We start from the raw sequence: 16,437 nt of genomic DNA, 5'->3' as shown, positions 1-16,437 counted from the left end.
TCCATAAGTCATTGTCCCTCTCATATACCACAAAATGCACTTACGAGCTTCAAAACATTGCCGACGAGGAGAGCTCATAAACTAATAGACCCGATTGACCAAGAAGGAAATATCATGTCGAACCAATGTAAGGTATTGTATTGCACCTACTAGACCATAGTATTGATTAGGAGAATCAACAAGAGTATTTGGTATATGAGAGAAATTGTAGTTTAAGGCAAAGGGTATAGATACAAGCTTACAAGAAGGCACACGATCAATTAAGTAAATCTATGGCATATTATGTTGGCATAATTGAATTGTAGAGAAAGTTCGATGAACTTTAATACCAATAAAGCATGGAAAGGACAAAATGTCTTTCATGCTAAAATGTTGTCCCAATATTAACTTGAAACCTCAATAAAAGTAAAATTGATGCATAGATGAGAACCAAAATAAGAAACTTACCTTGTTGGCGAAGGAAGGACTGATCAAAAGGCCCTTGACCAAATCCAAATTGTAGTAGCACAAGGTGTAATTTGGATAACCATGAGTGAGATACCTATTTCAACCATGTATACACTTCTTAACATGGCAAACATAATGAGTTCAGTCTTACTCAATAAAAACTCATAATTTATCACAAATCCCCATGCAAAACACATTTTTGTGACATCTAGGTAGTCCAAAGGCCAATTGAGTATCAAGGTTAGGACGACAAAAAAAAGTAGATTGTAACAATCTTAGACTACTCGATTTTTTAGATAGTTAGCCAATACACCAAAAGTTTCAAAGGTGAAGTAACATTAAAAAGTAAGCCCTTAAATGATGTCCACAATATCCCACTCTATGATACCTTCTGCTTTGGATCAAGTAACCTTTTTCACTTTTGTGATGATTTTTTACTTTGCCACCGACTAGCCCTTTTCATAAGTTGCCCCCTACAAGATTTAAATATATAACATAGTGATTATTTTGATAGTAAATATTAAGTATCTAGCTAATACAACAAAAACTATAGAGCCCATTCACAAAGCCCTAGCTGCCTTGACAACCATAACAAAATTAAACCATGAGCAATTGATATGACTTTGGAATATTCATAAGTCCCATCACAAATGTGTAATACAAAGGCTCAAGACAACCATAAATGGGCCAAGATGGAAACGACTAGAAAGTTCAAATTGTGGCTTTTCACATTATAAATTTTCGAAATCCAAACTCGTTAAGATGAGAAGAAAATATCAGGAAGGAATGATTTCGTCCGTCAAGTCTTAATCCCCACGGCAGTCGACATCACCTACGGACCCACTGAGATTTGACCACCGATTTCGTCTCTGAAATCTGTGATCTGACGGCTATGATCCAGTCAAAACTTATCATGATCCTTTTCTTTGACTACACTTAAACTTCTTTAAAATACTTTTTCTCACCTTTGACTGGATTGTCACTTCATACGAGGCACTTCATGGAATTAAAAAAGGCTAAAGTGTTGATTTAATCACGAATATGCCATTCCCCTTGAGAGTGTGTTAGTTTTGTTTGAAAAGCGGGGGATGGCATTTGATGTTATTTTGTTGGAAGAAGAGGGGGGAAAGTTGGAAAGGAGGAATAAAGAAAGAAACGGTTTCTGTTGGTGGTGCTTTTTTTCTTTTTAAATGTTTGGTTTGACTGCCGCTCCTCTTCTCACCTTTCGTCTCTTCGGGCTGCGCCATTCTGTCTGCGTTTCTTGTTTTTCGACTCTTTCCTTGCATTGACTTCGACTAGGGTTTCCTTCGGTCTGAATTTCCACCGGATTATGTGGTGCGGGTTTTGAAATCTCTCCGTCTTCGGTTTGGAATAAGGGGATTTCTGGGAGCGGCGTTTGCAGGTTTATGGTGGAACTTTGCGGATTTCAGTTGAGTCGTGGATCGGATTTCTTGATACCAGGTGGAGATATACTGTTTTCTGAGGGTTGGTTTTTTTTTTTTTTTTCATTCTTTCTGTTTGAGTTATAATTATTTATGCATTCGTCTTTTCAAGGGCTGGTTATCGGTTGATTAGTCATCCTTGTTTTTTTGTATCTCGTTTCGTGTTTTTGGTTTGTGAAATTTTACTTTCTTCTGATGATGATTTTTGGGATGGTATTCTAGCTCTGGATTCTAGATTGAGATTTTAGTCGGTTTTTTTTGGTAATTGGCAAATAAGGGATTTTCCTGTGGGGAGTCATGAATACATCTAGTTTTTGTGGTTCTAACTTTAAAAAGATAGAGGTGATATTTGGTTTCAAATAAAATCGTAGTGACCTTTTTTTTTTTTTCTCAACTTCTGAACCGGTTTAGTTGACTTGAAGTGCTTATGATACTCTCAGAATTTCATTTTGTGCATGATTTCTCAAAGAATCAGATTTTTGGAACGTTGGTTTATTCTTGTTAGCATTACTTTTTAAACTGACATTTTTTAGGTTTTTTTTAAATTTATTTTTTCGTAGATTTTCACAGTTACTGTGGTATCATATATTCTTAGATCTGAAATTGGAAAAGTTGGATCCAATTTTGGGGTCCCTTTTGCAAACGGAACCGAGCTCTAACATGGGGTAGCTTGAACACGTCTTGTTCTCCTTTGTTAACCTCTACTACTCAGCTTTTGCTTACTGTTTTTAACGCTTAAAGGCCCTGCCACCTCTAGTTGTTTTATCACCTGGCATGCCTAATTTAGAATATTGGCCCCCTTGCAACACATGCATCTTTTTTCTCTCTATGTTCTCATCAGCATATTCTGAAGCATTTAACAATTTGTTTCCTTTGTTCTGTCCTTGCAGGAGTAAATTGGATATTAAAAGAATAAACTCAAGCCAAAACCCCATAAAAAATGCGTTGCTTCACAGTCTTGAAGAGCAAAAAGAAGAAGAATGAGCAACCCACCTCTATCAAACCAAACAAACCCCTCGAAGCATCACCCACTGTACTTCCTGAACCACAAATACAGAGCCCTTCCCTTCAGTCCGCTCCTCCAAGCTTCCGAACTAGAACTGCTAAACCAGTGCAACCAAGCATACGGGCAACAAGTCGGACACGTGCACTATCCGCTCCATCCAGCCTCCATGTGGCGGAGCGAGATGCCCTATCTGCAGGGGAATATGATGAACAAGAGGATTCCAAGGGTCGAGGTGGACCAGCAAAGGATCAAAGGCTTTCAAGCCCACAACCTCTCCCTCTTCCATCTCCTCAAAGTGCTTTGAAGAACTTTGGAAGCTTCAAGTCCAATGCCAGTGGGCCCATTTTTGCCTCTGGCCCCCTGCCACTTCCTCCTTTAGGTGGCCTTCGAAATTTCTCGTATGATGAAATTGCTGCTGCTTGCCAGCATTTCTCACCAGAGAGATGCATGTCAGAAGGTCTTTCTTCGACATTCTATAAAGCTTCATTTGGAGATGAAGCATCTGGTGTTAAGAAGCTTGAAGCCACAGTTACCCGCCTTCTTCCTGGTGCTCAAATTCAGGTAAGATATAATATAATATGATCAGGAATCGTTGCTAATTACCATAAACAATAAGTCAGCATCTTAGGTGTTTGTTGATTGACTGTTCTTGAAAGATATAAATCCCCTGTCGTTGGATGTTTGTGCAGAGTATGAAAGAATTTGTCAATGAGATAAATGCAGTTGCGTCATTGCAACATCCCCAACTATGTAAATTGATTGGTTATCATGCACGAGAAGGTTCGGACCAGCGAATGTTAGTGTATGAGAGGCTTTTCCATGGAAGCTTAGATCGACTACTGTGTGGACGTTCTGATGGGCTACCTATCGATTGGCATGCACGGACAAAATTGGCTCTCGGTGCTGCCCAAGGTCTTGTCTTTTTGCATGAAGAAGGGCCTTTCCAGGTATTTCACTTGAACTTGTCTCTGTTCAAAAGGAGTTTAGGATCATGCCTTCCTTTTTTGTTTTTTCATGTTGATGGTTTAAAAAGGTCCACCAATAGTTGGTTGCACAAGTGCTCTCTGTCTTTGGTTAGTTGTCTGAGAGCAAGAGTTGTGTTGTGGGAGAGTAGTCCCATATTAATTTGGGATAGAAAAGATCCCATGTTTATTAGTCGCAAACTGGCCTCCTAAGTTTGGCTGGTCAATTTTTGGAGGAACCAACTGACTTTAACATGCTATTATAACAAACCCATGCCTCTCTATGGCCTCTTGAGTCTGTTCTCCACGTCTCGATCCAGGTTGTCAATTTAGGCCTGGATATGAGGGGGAATGTTAATATGAAAAATTGTTGACCAATTTATAGTTATACATGTGTTCCACATATTAAACTAGTTGTCTTATAACAAGAATTGTATGTGGAAGAATAGCCCCTCATTGTTTAGGATTGAAAAGATCTTATACTTGTTAGTTAGGAAGAGACCTCTTAACTTTGACTAAAATTTTCGTATAATTGGGCGGCTGACTTTAACTGTTTAAAGTAGTACTTTTCCATTCAGCTGTAAAAGTTAACTCTTAATGCTGTTTCTTCCAACAGGCTATGTTCTATGAGTTCTCAACTGCAAATATACAGGTGGACAAAGATTTTACCGCAAAGCTTTCGGGTTATGGCTGTGTTCATGTTTGCCCTGATGTGAATGCCTCAAATACTTTAACAGTAAGTGCTTTTAGTAAACATAGTCTTTATGGATACTGCTATCTTTCTTTTTATTCCCTGAACTCATTCTACAATAAATAGCAAGGAACTGCTTTTGAATAGAAATGTGTGCTAACTGCCTAAGCTGTGGTATTTCAGGCTTTATAATTTCTTTGAATCCAATTTGTGGCTATTACTTTTGTACAAATTCAAGTTGATTTTCTGTTTTCTTTTGTATTGAATCATTTTGTGCTCTGATTGATCTAAGTATTCCTTTATCTCTCCAAATTCAGGTCTCTGCTAACCTTCCAGAAGAAACTACAGAAAGAGGATTACTCACCCCCAAGAGCAATGTCTGGTGTTTTGGGATTGTTCTTCTTGAACTCCTTACTGGTCGAAGGCATCTCGATACTCGGCACCCAAAGGAGGAGCGAAATCTTATTAAGGGGAGCCGCCCATTTCTGGCAGATGATTCCCGCCTCTCTCTCATCATGGATCCACGTCTTAAAGGAAGATTCCCCACCAAAGCTGCTCGAGCTGTAGCAGACATAGCTCAAAAATGCCTGCAAAAGGACCCATCTGATAGACCGACAATGAGAAGCATTGTTGAATCTCTTGAGAACATCCAGGACATGAAGTACTCGTGTCGTTTTCCTCTCCAAGAACCAAGGACAGTTGCTGGTAAACAAATGTTGAGGTCTCCCAGTCTGAATGGGGTCATTACTCCTCCGCCAAGAATGAGTTTTTCACTTTCACCACCTCCCAGATTGAGACCATCAATTTCTCCAGCCAGAACTTCGGGGGCTGCACTGCTTCCTCCACGAACATGTTCATCAACAGCTTCAATAGAAGAGAATCGAACACATGATACACAGAAAATATCACCTCCACGGCTGCGGAGACCAGGGGTTGAAGGATTTTGATTGTGGATAGTAAATGTATTTTTTAAATTATTAATTTTTTGTTGTCTTTTATGATTTACCATATGAAAGATAAAGATTAGTTTCTTCACTCTCCCATCTCCATCCCTCGTAAGGAGTTTATAGAGGAGACGATGGCCTTCTGTAGATAAGAAGAGTGTAAGCTCGTTTTTAATAGCATTCGTCAGATCTCTGCGAGATGAATATGGTGTGTTTTGGTGTGTTTCTTGGCATATTTGAGTTTACCAGATGACCAGATAGGGTTTATTCTTACTTTACATAACGAAATCAAATAGTTTAAACAAGGAAACAGAGGTTTTTATTCAAATAAGCAGAGCCCAGGGGTCTTAGAAAGGGAAAGTTCACTAGGAGAATAATTTTTGTTCTTGAAATTTTTCCAATAAGCTCTTTCAGCTGAAATTTACATGCAAAAGAAATTTTGGCTCTTTTTAAACCAAGTATAATACCCAATTACACAAGACAAATCTCTCTCAAAAGATCTTCTACAAATAGATTCTAGTTCTTCTTGTATGATCTTCCCTTCTAGATTGAGGTTCTAGAATCTAAGATAAGAAATTGAAAGTACATCAGTAAAAAGAAAACTTACATCTTTCTTATAGGAGAGACAACCTTCTCCTAGAGAGATCCAAACTTTGAATCCTTTGAGCACTAGAGGAAATCTAATGGAGTTTGAAATAGCTAGCAATGCCAAGTGATTTGAGAGAAGATAAATAATTTTTGTGGAAATCAGACTTTTTTGTCTCAAAGAGGATATATTGGAATTTCAAGTGTAAAAGCCTTTGTAACTACTTTATTTGGTATATTTAGTTTGCTGATAAATGCTCAATTAATTCTCTCTAATGAGTTTGAGAGCCTATTTATAAGATTTCTAGCTAAACTAACCATTTTTTGCTCGTTTCCAAAAAGTTACAAAAAGTATTGATTGATCAATGAAAAAGTGTGATCAATCAACCATGTATGACGACTATATTTTTTAAGGTTCCCAAGCCTATTGATTAATCAATGTATCAATGAATAAGTTTCAAACTTTCAAAAAACTCATTGATCAATCAAACCATTTTGATTGATTGATCATGTTTTGAAGAGATGGCTATGCAATGTTCTGTATGATTCATCATGCTATAGTGGATGATCAATTATGTTTTATAATCTATTCTTGGCAATATTTTGTGTAATCAATCCTACTTTATATATTCTGCCATACTACATTCTAGATGATCGATCAAACTCAAACAAGATTGACCATGCTATATGTCAATGTGTTAATTTGAAGATATGCTTCAAAAGGAAAAAGACATAAGAAGACATACACCTGTTTGCTTAACTATAATTTTATGTCATCTCTATAAAAGTTCTCCTTATTTACTAGTCATGCCACCCCTACACACAGGAGTGTCATTTGACAAATATTTTTACTAGGTTCTGAGGTTTACTTTAAGAATGGATAGTTGCTCAACCATATTCAATTGACATTGCAATTCAAGCAAAACAGAGGGAAGATTTTGTATTTATCTTATACTTTGCTAATTTACAATCTTACTTAGATGTTGCAAAAAATACGTACTCAACTCTTTAGCCAAACCCTCCTTTAATTATGTATATGCAACAATGCTTAGGACACCAATTAAGGTATCTACTACTCTAGCTGATCAAGTTGAGAATTTTGCATTGTTCTCCCAAGGAAGAGGGAGTAACACTTATGGTAGAGGAAAAGTAAGAGGTGGCAGAGGAAGAGGCGTCAGATCATATAGTGAAGGTAGAGCAAGAAGAGGTAGTGAAACCAGCCCTAATTCCTCTACCATTGGCCAACAAAGGAAGTGTACTTTTTGTGGTATGAATAATCACCTAGTTGAGGTGTTGGAGTTTACATGGAAAATTTATTTATCTTATGGCTACAAGACCGAGTATATCCTACTCAGGAAGTGTTATCATTCAATTCATGTATTGACCTCAACAAACTCATTGGATAGCATTGGAAAGGATTTTGTTATACTTAAAGAAAATCTAGGACGAAGACTTATTATTTAAATGCCACGGACATACTAATATTGAGGGTTTTGTAGATGCAGACTAAGTTGGTTCTCTAGATGATAGGAAATCCACCTCTAGCTATTGTGCCACGATTGGAGGAAATTTAGTTATATGGAGAAGCAAGAAACAAAACGTGGTGGCAATGTCAAGTGTAGAAGATAAGTACATATCTATGGCACATGTAATAAGTGAGCTATTGTGATTCAAATCCTTCATGACTGAGTTGGGCTTCTCTATAACTAAACTCATGCAGTTTCATTGTGATAATCAAGCCACTATTCACATTACAACTAATCCAGTGTTTCATGAAGGAATGTAACATATTGAGATAAATTGTCACTTTGTTAGTGAAAATTACAAATTGGTGTGATATCCATACAGTACATCCCATCCAAGAATCAACTTGCAAACATCTTTACAAAGGTTATTGTTGAAAAATCCCTATTAGAGACATATTCCAAGTTGGGAATTTTTTATGTTATCTCATCAACTTGACGGGGAGTATTATAGAAGATAGTAACATTATATGTAATTAAGTGAATGAGTGGCACAAAATGTGATTATATAATAACTTAAGTACCTTTTCTTTACTCATGTATTAGGGGGAGAGCTCAAAATGGTGCTCTCACCATTCCCCTCTTGAAACCCTAGTTCTCTCACATTCATCCCCTCTCTTTTCCTCTCCTTGCTCTCTTCTCCTCTCTTCTCCTTGCTCTCTTCTCCTCTCTCTGTTCTATTTTAACAGTTTGATATAGTTCATCACTTCAAAATCTATTTATCTCAGTTGATGTTACATTCATTGTGGATCAATCGTTTTGTTCCTCCCACAATGGTTTTCTCGAGTTGTCTTCACCTGTAGGTATGCCCAACCCAATTGTGCCACTAGAGGATCCTCTACCATAAGCCACATGTATGCAGCCACCAAGTGTTCCAGAGACTCCTGTTCCTCTGGTTGATCACCCACTTGTGTTGTTTGTTGATCCACATGAGGTTAGTACTCCTATTGCTCTAGTTCCATTTTGTCCTATATTTGACGACCAATTGCTATTCGTAAAGAATCTAGATCTTGCACTCGAAAACCTTCCAATTCTCACCCATTGCCCAATTATATGTCTTCTCATCAGTTATCTCCTAATTGTTGTTCCTTCCTTGATGCTCTTTCTTTCGGTTTATATTCCTCAATTAGTGTAGAAAGTTGTGTTGAGAATTTCCGAGCATAAAAAACCTATGGGATAAAAATGGGTGTAAAGAATAATGCCAATAGAATTATTGAAAGATTAAAGGCAAGATTAGTGGTTAAAGGTTATACTCAGTGTGATAGTGTTGACTATGAAGAAACATTATCTTTAGTAGCCAAATTGAAGTCAGTACGTATTCTTATCTCCCTTGCTACAAATTTTGGTTGGAATCTTCATCAACTTGATGTTATGAATGCATTCCTCAATGGAGACCTCCAAGAATAAGTATACATAGATTAACCACCTGAGTTTGTGGTTTACAGGGAGTTAGTATGTAAATATAAAAAAATATTTATATATGCTAAAACAATCATTAAGAGCATGGTCAGACAAATTCAGCAAGGTAGTGCTTCAACTTGACTTTACTAAGTGTGTTATGCATCACTCATCTTTGTGAAACATAGCAACAAAGGATAATACTCATGGTGGTATATGTAGATGATATTATCTTGGTAGAAAATGATCCAGTTGGAATTCAACAAGTGAAAGATGGGTAGTGTAGAGAATTACAAACCAAAGACATAGGTCTACTGAAATACTTCTTTGGAATTGAGGTGCTTAAATCCAGGTATGTTATTATTTTATCCCAGAGGAAGTATGCACTTGATTTGCTTAAAGAGACAGAGATGCTTGGATCTCGACCAATAAGTACTCCTATGGACACTAATGTTAAACTAAGTATTGGTTCTGGACAAGAAGTTGATGTGGAAAGTTCAAAGGCTTGTAGAAAATTTGATCTCACTATTATTAGACCTAACATATCTTTTGTTATAAGTATTCTTAGTCAGTATATGCATAAGCCTCAAATATCTCACTGGCAAACTTTAGAGAGAATACTTTAACATTTAAAGAAATCTCCTAAACAAGGTCTTCTATATGAATTCCATGGTCATGTCGACAATGAAGGTCTTGTTGATGTTGATTGGGCTACCTTTCCAGATGACAGGAAACCTATCTCAAGTTATTGTACTCTAGTCAGTGGTAACTTAGTGACTTGGTGACTCAGAGGAGTAAGAAGCAAAATGTGGTTGTTCGCTCTCACACTGAAGTTGAGTATAGAGCTATGACACATGTAGTAAGTGAAATATTATCAGTAATACCTCTTCTCTCAGAACTTGGTTCCATAATTATACTTCAATGAAACTCCACTGTGACAATCAACCTGTCATACATATTACATCAAATTCAGTTTTCTATGAAAGAACCAAGCACATTGAGATTGATTGTCATTTCATCCAAGAGAAACTACAAGCTGGAATATGTGTTTTATTATTCAACACTAATAGAATTTATTAAGTATATTTTATAATTTTTTGGATTTTTTTTCACTGATATTTTACGAAAGCTAAGAGCAAGATTGATTTTAAGCAACGACTAATTTTTTGAATTGGCATTTTGTCCTATAATTACCCAAATCTTTTTTAAGCCTAAACAATAGCTCCACACAAAATTTTCAAAGATCTCTTGTAATTCTCAATAGTTCCCAAGTACTAGATTTGAGATTTTAAGTCTCCCACTCATTGTTTCTATCTCTAGGAGCTAAGAATTCTTGCTTCAAAAAGTGATAGAAGTTTTAATTACTTTTTATATTTAAATTATTATTTTTCAAATTCAAGACTTCCATTCACTTAGCATCACTGGAATTAATTTTATATCTATCTACATATATGTACGTATCGTGTTACTGATCATTTTGGAGTTCACTTAGGAATTTGGTGTAATTTAAGATTTTTTAATTTGATATCTATTTACAAAAAGGCACATGTGAGATTCACAAGCACCCATTGTTCATAAGTCAATAGGCTACATTGATTGATTTATAATTTGCATCTTTTTTAGGTCTAGGTGCATACCTAGAGTTATTAACCATAAATCCCAACTCCCAAAGTGTTTTGGGTAGATGTTGTAATTAGGGGTGGAAATGGGTCTAGTCGGGGTCGAATTTACCAAAACCCAAACTTGAATCCGATCCCCAACCTGAAAACTTGAACTCGAAAAAAACCCAAATCGCTAAACCCGACCCCGACCCAATCTTCGTCATTGTAACCACATCCCCTCCCCATTTCCATAAATCCGACTTAAATCAGACCAATCCCCTTCCCGTTCCTGTAAACTCGACATGTCTCAACCACGTTTAATATCTTTGCCTTGTCTATGGATCGAGTTCGGCTCGGACTCAGATCAGGTTGGGGAAAACTCACCCCTAGCTGAAAACCTGCTAGGTTTTTTTTCCTGCCATATCCCCGACCTGTGGGATCAAATCATAACCCGAACTTGGGTTTTTTGGGTCGGGTCGAGTTCCTTGTAAAACCTGAGCTGATGTCATTTATGGTTCTAAGTTGTAGATGTCATTTGACAAACCCCCCCCCCCCCCCCCCCTTACCAAACCTCCCTCCGTCCTTTAGGCTACGGACTCTTTTATTAGGTTAAAGATTGGGAAAGAGCTGACACGGGATAGAGAGACGTGGTTCGTCGTGTTGCCACTATTTATCACTGCCAAGGAAACTTACCCTCAAAACTGCCCATATTTGAGACGATAATTACGGGTTCGTCCCTCTCTCTCTCCTCGATAGGGTCGACCTACCTCATTGTCGGCCTTAACTGGGCTGGAAGTAGGAAGAGTAATTCAGGCCAGAAAGCCAGCCTTCTCTTCGACTTGCAGGCTTTACATAATATATCTTTTTACTTTCAGACGGTCACGAAGTTATCTATCGGTCAAGATCATGAAAACGCTACTACATCATGCGTCTCATTCCCCACAACCACCACCCGCGAAGAGGTTGTTGCAGGAGAGCTTTCCTTCACTGCTATTAAAGGCCTCTCGCCCCCTTTGCCTTCTCCATCTTTCGCTTGCTTTCACTCGCCTTCTCCTCAGTCCAGTCCGGCCAGCGAATCCACATCGAAACTCCAGTACTGCTCCGCCCCAGTTACCGCTCCTCTCTCTATCCCATTCTTCCTTCTTCTCTCTGTTTTGTTTTTCCGTGTCGTTTGAAATTTAGGCCTGCAGTATTAGCTGATGATGATATCAAACTTAACCCACAAAATCGGTTTTGTACGTGCTGATCATATTTTAAACTTGGGTATTTGCAGTGGGAACAGAGATGGTGATGGTGGGTGGAATTCCTTTTCCTCATCAAATCACTTCTACGAAGCTATTGACACTGATCGGACACGGTGACAGTCTCTTCTTCTCTCACGACAGATTTCTCTGCGTATTGTATACAGTAGCCTTGAATGGGCTAATTAATATCAGTTCATCCTGTGAATTTAGTAGATTACACCGTTTAGCTTTCCCCTATGATACGTAGTTGAATGCAGGAATTACGGACATCGAAATTCATTTCCTTCAAATCAAGTTCACTGCCATCGGAGTATATCTAGAATCTCAAGTCATGGAGCATTTACAGCAGTGGAAAGGTAAAACGGGAAGTGAACTTGGAGACGATGATTCCTTCTTTGAGGCTCTTGTTGCAGGTGAAGTGCTTTTCCAAATTATACCTTTTACCAGAGATGAAAAACGATGCGTTCCGGGTTCATTAGATTCAAGTTCTTTTATTAATTGTTGTTTACAGATTGAATGAAGATCTATTTCTGTTAATGTTCCAGCTCCAATGGAAAAATTTGTAAGGGTCGTGATCATAAAGGAGATCAAGGGTTCCCAGTTCGGTGTGCAACTGGAGACCGCCGTAAGGGATCGATTGGCAGCCATTGATAAATACGAAGAAGAAGAAGAGGAAACATTAGAGAAAATTATCAAATTCTTCCAGTCCAAATATTTGAAGAAACATTCTGTCATCACTTTTAGTTTTCCAGCTGGGTCTCGCACCGCAGAGGCAAGAACTTCTCCACTCTTCTTGCTCACAGAATCTGTTACTCCCATTACTGAATTCGTTTCTTTCTTTCTCTCTTTTTGGACAGATCGGATTGAGTACCAGTGAGGGAAATGAGGAATCGAAACACAAAGTGGAGAACGAAAACGTTGCTCAAATGATCCAAGCATGGTATTTGGGTGGGAGCAGTGGATTATCACCAACAACCACAGCATCAGTGGCTAATGGTTTGGCAGATATTTTATCCAAGTGAATGAACACTTTCTCCTTGTAACTCTTCTCTTTTTTAATTATGTAAGCTTTCTTCTATAAGATAGTATGATAAAAAATTTCTATTAATAAATAGATAGTTTTAAACTTATTTAAATTAATTAATAATTAATAATTAATAATTAATATTATTATTATTATTTTAATTAAATATATAAAAAAAATGATTAAATGCTTAATTTTATAATATCCAAATGGTTAATCAAATTTTTTTAATTTTGAAATATCTAAATTTTTACTCTTAAAATCCTGAAAGATTTGCATATCCAACATCTAGTAAATAATATTTACGTACAATAAAATATATATTCCACTTGAATTAATTAAAAATAACAATAGATAAAAAATATACTAAATAAAGAAATGCCATTTACCTTTAGGCACCCAGAGTTTATCTCAGCTTATTAATGTTGACTTCAATACATGTGAATAAGTTGTTGATCTTTTCCATCCCACATATACATAAGTGAATTGTATGTCAAATTTACATGCTACCATTACATTGTTGTGAGAGAAAACTCTTCATGTTCTATTATTTTACTTATTGATCAAACGGGATTTGTGTTTTAATAAGAGTACAATCAATAGCAACAATACAATCCTAATTATACAATCCTAATTAATACAAACATATATTGATATTAACCTAATATTATTCAAGAAATAACTTTATACTTACCATAAAGAAAGGATAATATATGTCACTATTCAAAATCTTTGAATGAGTATGTCATGAAGTCATTTAATGTAATCAAATTTGACAATAGCATGTAACACCTTATTAAAATATTTATCGATGGTCCAATTTGATCTATCAAATATCTCCAAGGTAACACTATATGATTGTTGTTGACCAAAAATAAGACAAAATATGTCTTAAAAGACACCCACCTGTGTATAATGAACACGTAAATAACTAAAATTAGAAAAGTAAGAGGATAGTTTTCGAAAACAAAGCCAACACAATGATTGGTTTGTTAGCAGACATAAGTTTGATCTGGTTATCATTCAACAAAAAATTATAATACAACCATCTCAACAGAAACACAAAAAAGTTCCGCATTTATTTACACTGTTGGAAGATAGGCCCAAGCCCACACAACTAAGGAAGGCCACATATCTAAGAGTATTATAATATAGGTCACACAACCAAGGAAGGCCCACAAGATGGGCCCAAGCACATAAGAAGTAGGACCCACCATGATTACCACAAGTTGGCATCCTTATCACATAAGTTGGAAGATCAAGAAGGACTCACAAAGGCATCTTTATCTTATGGTCACGTCCTAGAAGAGTTCTAGTTTAAGTTATGTTTGTCTTTTATCTATATTGAGTTATTTAATTATGCTAGGACTTATCTTTAAGTGTTAGAGTTTGGGTGTAATTGGGACAAAGGTAGTTTTATTGTAATTGGACTCTACTACCTTCCTCTATTATAAATAGAGGTTCATGTACTCTGATTATAATAAGTTTATGAAGTCAATGAAGTATTTCTCTTCTCCATAAATTCAACATACACGAAATACCTTGACATGCTTGGGAAATAACATCTCTTCCCCTTGTATTGAGTAAAGTTCATAATGCTCCTCACATTTCATATTAGCAACTGTTACTCTTAATAGAACTCCTAATATCCCCAAATTATTGCTAAACAACAAAGAAAGGGATTAGGTCTTGCTTTAATTTTCCAATAACTCATTGAACATTGTTAACCAAGCGAGTTTTGTAATATTTTTACACAAATTCACCATAATTTTGAATACCAATTGATTGACCCTATTGTTTTAACCACTAGTCAAGGGACACAACTATATACGTTAAAATAGAACACGAAAAAATATTATCCATGAAAGGCATAATAGATGAAATGATCCAATTTCTAAAATGTCCGTTAGATTTCGAATTTCATTGATCAGGAAAAAACTATCGAGTCTCCAACATTCCTGCTTCAATAGTGTTAAAAACTTCTCTATGAAAAAGAAGCAAACAACAACGAGAACAGAGGCAAGATAGAGGGATGAGAAACGAATGAAAGGAAGAAGGTAACAGAGGCAAGGGGAGGATCTTACCTGTTCCACAACAAGAGCCGGCGTCAGGCTTCGATAGAGAAGACTAAGCGTCCGGGGGAAAACTTAGGACGAGTTGGCTCGAATTTGTTCGCAGAAGCCACCAATAAAGACGAGAAATGACGGAAAAGGAACCAGTTTTCCTCCAAAAAAGAAAAATTGGAGATTAAGCCCTATTAGTGCCTTTTCCAGGAAACATTGGAAAGTCATTTCTAGTGGAAATATGTTTCTAGGGACCATAAGTGCCTCATTTTTCTTGGAAACATTTTTGTAGCTGGAAATTCTTATCAAGAAAATCATATAATTTTCAAGGTAAGATTCTCTAGCCAAGATGGGCCAGAAAAGCATATGAAAGGATTTTGAATAAGTATTTGACAATTGATGTTGTAATACTTTCAGCACAAGGCAATTTTTCATGACAATTTTGTATTCAATATTTTATTTTATTGAAAATTTATCAGATAAGTATGGTAATGAATGAGATTGATTATTAATTTCCATTTATTTCTCTGGAAAATGCACTAACAGGTCCATTTAATTTTCATGGAATGTAATTTCCTAGTAAGGCATTAATAGGATTTTATTTGAAGTTTTCTTGGAAATGTGTATCCTATGAAAAACATTTCTAGCTTTTCCTGGGATATAAATTTCCAGCTAGGGGCACTAACGGAGCCAATATTTCTCTTCAATTTTTTCTCTCATTTTCGATGGTCATCCAAACAAGAGAAAAGAAACCTCTTTCCCTTTCTTTTCTTTTCTCTTTCTCTTTCTCCTCTATTTCTTTTCTTTTCTCTCCACTTTCAGTGTTCCAAACAAAGCCTTAATGACCTTAGAGAAGATCGAGTGCAAATTGAAGAAATGAAACCCAAGAGCAATAACAGAAAATCAGGCCTACCAATACTATAGTTCCACGGCTGCTGGTCTTCTCAGCCAAGCAATGGATGACAACCTTCATCATGTAAGCAATGGACTGAAAAGAGAAGACCTCCATCATGCCTTTCAGTACATTCCAGGAGTGGGCCAAACTGGATAATGGATAACTATAATCTTGCAACCTTTTATGTTTACATGATTTCTTCTCATCAAAGGAGAGCTGTTTGATATACACTAATTTTTAGAATCTAACCTGTTGGCTCCTTCAACACAACCAGGAATTGCTTGATCTACATTATTGGCCAATTGGGTTGGAATACAAGTTTCAATCCATAATTACAGCAACACAAACTAATTCCATAAGAATATAATTTTAATGGGATGAGAAAAAAGTTGGAAAAAGCTGTAAATACAACAGTAAAATTAGATGCTTTTATGTATGATGGTGCTTTTTGAGACAGACCTATAAAAGCAGAACAACTAAGAACAAGAAAATCGCAATACAGATTCACTTGCACATACTAACAAACACCTGGTTAGCAAAGGTAGAAAAGACAACAATCTGAAAACAATTTTTTATCTATTACACAATCAGTACAAAAATAAAAGGTAGCCT

General features: G+C 36.5%; 2 protein-coding genes across 4 annotated transcripts; both read left to right on the top strand.

The window, feature by feature from the left end:
• Window positions 1-1,681: 1,681 nt before the first annotated feature.
• Window positions 1,682-5,583, top strand: LOC137966355 (probable serine/threonine-protein kinase PBL11). Of its 2 annotated transcripts, none has more exons than XM_068812942.1 (5): window positions 1,682-1,908; window positions 2,780-3,456; window positions 3,585-3,842; window positions 4,474-4,593; window positions 4,866-5,583. In XM_068812942.1, exons 2-5 carry the CDS (start codon window positions 2,830-2,832, stop codon window positions 5,493-5,495), a joined length of 1,635 nt encoding a protein of 544 aa, XP_068669043.1. In that variant the 5' UTR covers window positions 1,682-1,908; window positions 2,780-2,829; the 3' UTR covers window positions 5,496-5,583. The 2 variants fall into 2 exon arrangements, with proteins under 2 accessions (XP_068669043.1, XP_068669044.1); XM_068812943.1 differs by having other exon boundaries at window positions 1,682-1,932.
• A 5,918-nt stretch (window positions 5,584-11,501) lies between these two features.
• LOC137966083 (chalcone isomerase-like protein 2) lies at window positions 11,502-12,946 on the top strand. 2 transcript variants are annotated; one of them, XM_068812559.1, is made up of 5 exons: window positions 11,502-11,692; window positions 11,873-11,956; window positions 12,101-12,256; window positions 12,389-12,615; window positions 12,701-12,946. In XM_068812559.1, exons 1-5 carry the CDS (start codon window positions 11,506-11,508, stop codon window positions 12,863-12,865), a joined length of 819 nt encoding a protein of 272 aa, XP_068668660.1. In that variant the 5' UTR covers window positions 11,502-11,505; the 3' UTR covers window positions 12,866-12,946. The 2 variants fall into 2 exon arrangements, with proteins under 2 accessions (XP_068668660.1, XP_068668661.1); XM_068812560.1 differs by having other exon boundaries at window positions 11,638-11,708; window positions 12,701-12,945.
• Window positions 12,947-16,437: the final 3,491 nt, after the last annotated feature.

Source organism: Aristolochia californica, unplaced genomic scaffold, assembly GCF_029961685.1.
Source record: "Aristolochia californica isolate CCGP_79_NKW_82.1479 unplaced genomic scaffold, dmAriCali1.0.hap1 SCAF_5, whole genome shotgun sequence".
In the NCBI taxonomy this organism is placed as follows: domain Eukaryota; kingdom Viridiplantae; phylum Streptophyta; class Magnoliopsida; order Piperales; family Aristolochiaceae; genus Aristolochia; species Aristolochia californica.
This window is presented reverse-complemented; position numbering and strand designations above follow the sequence as displayed.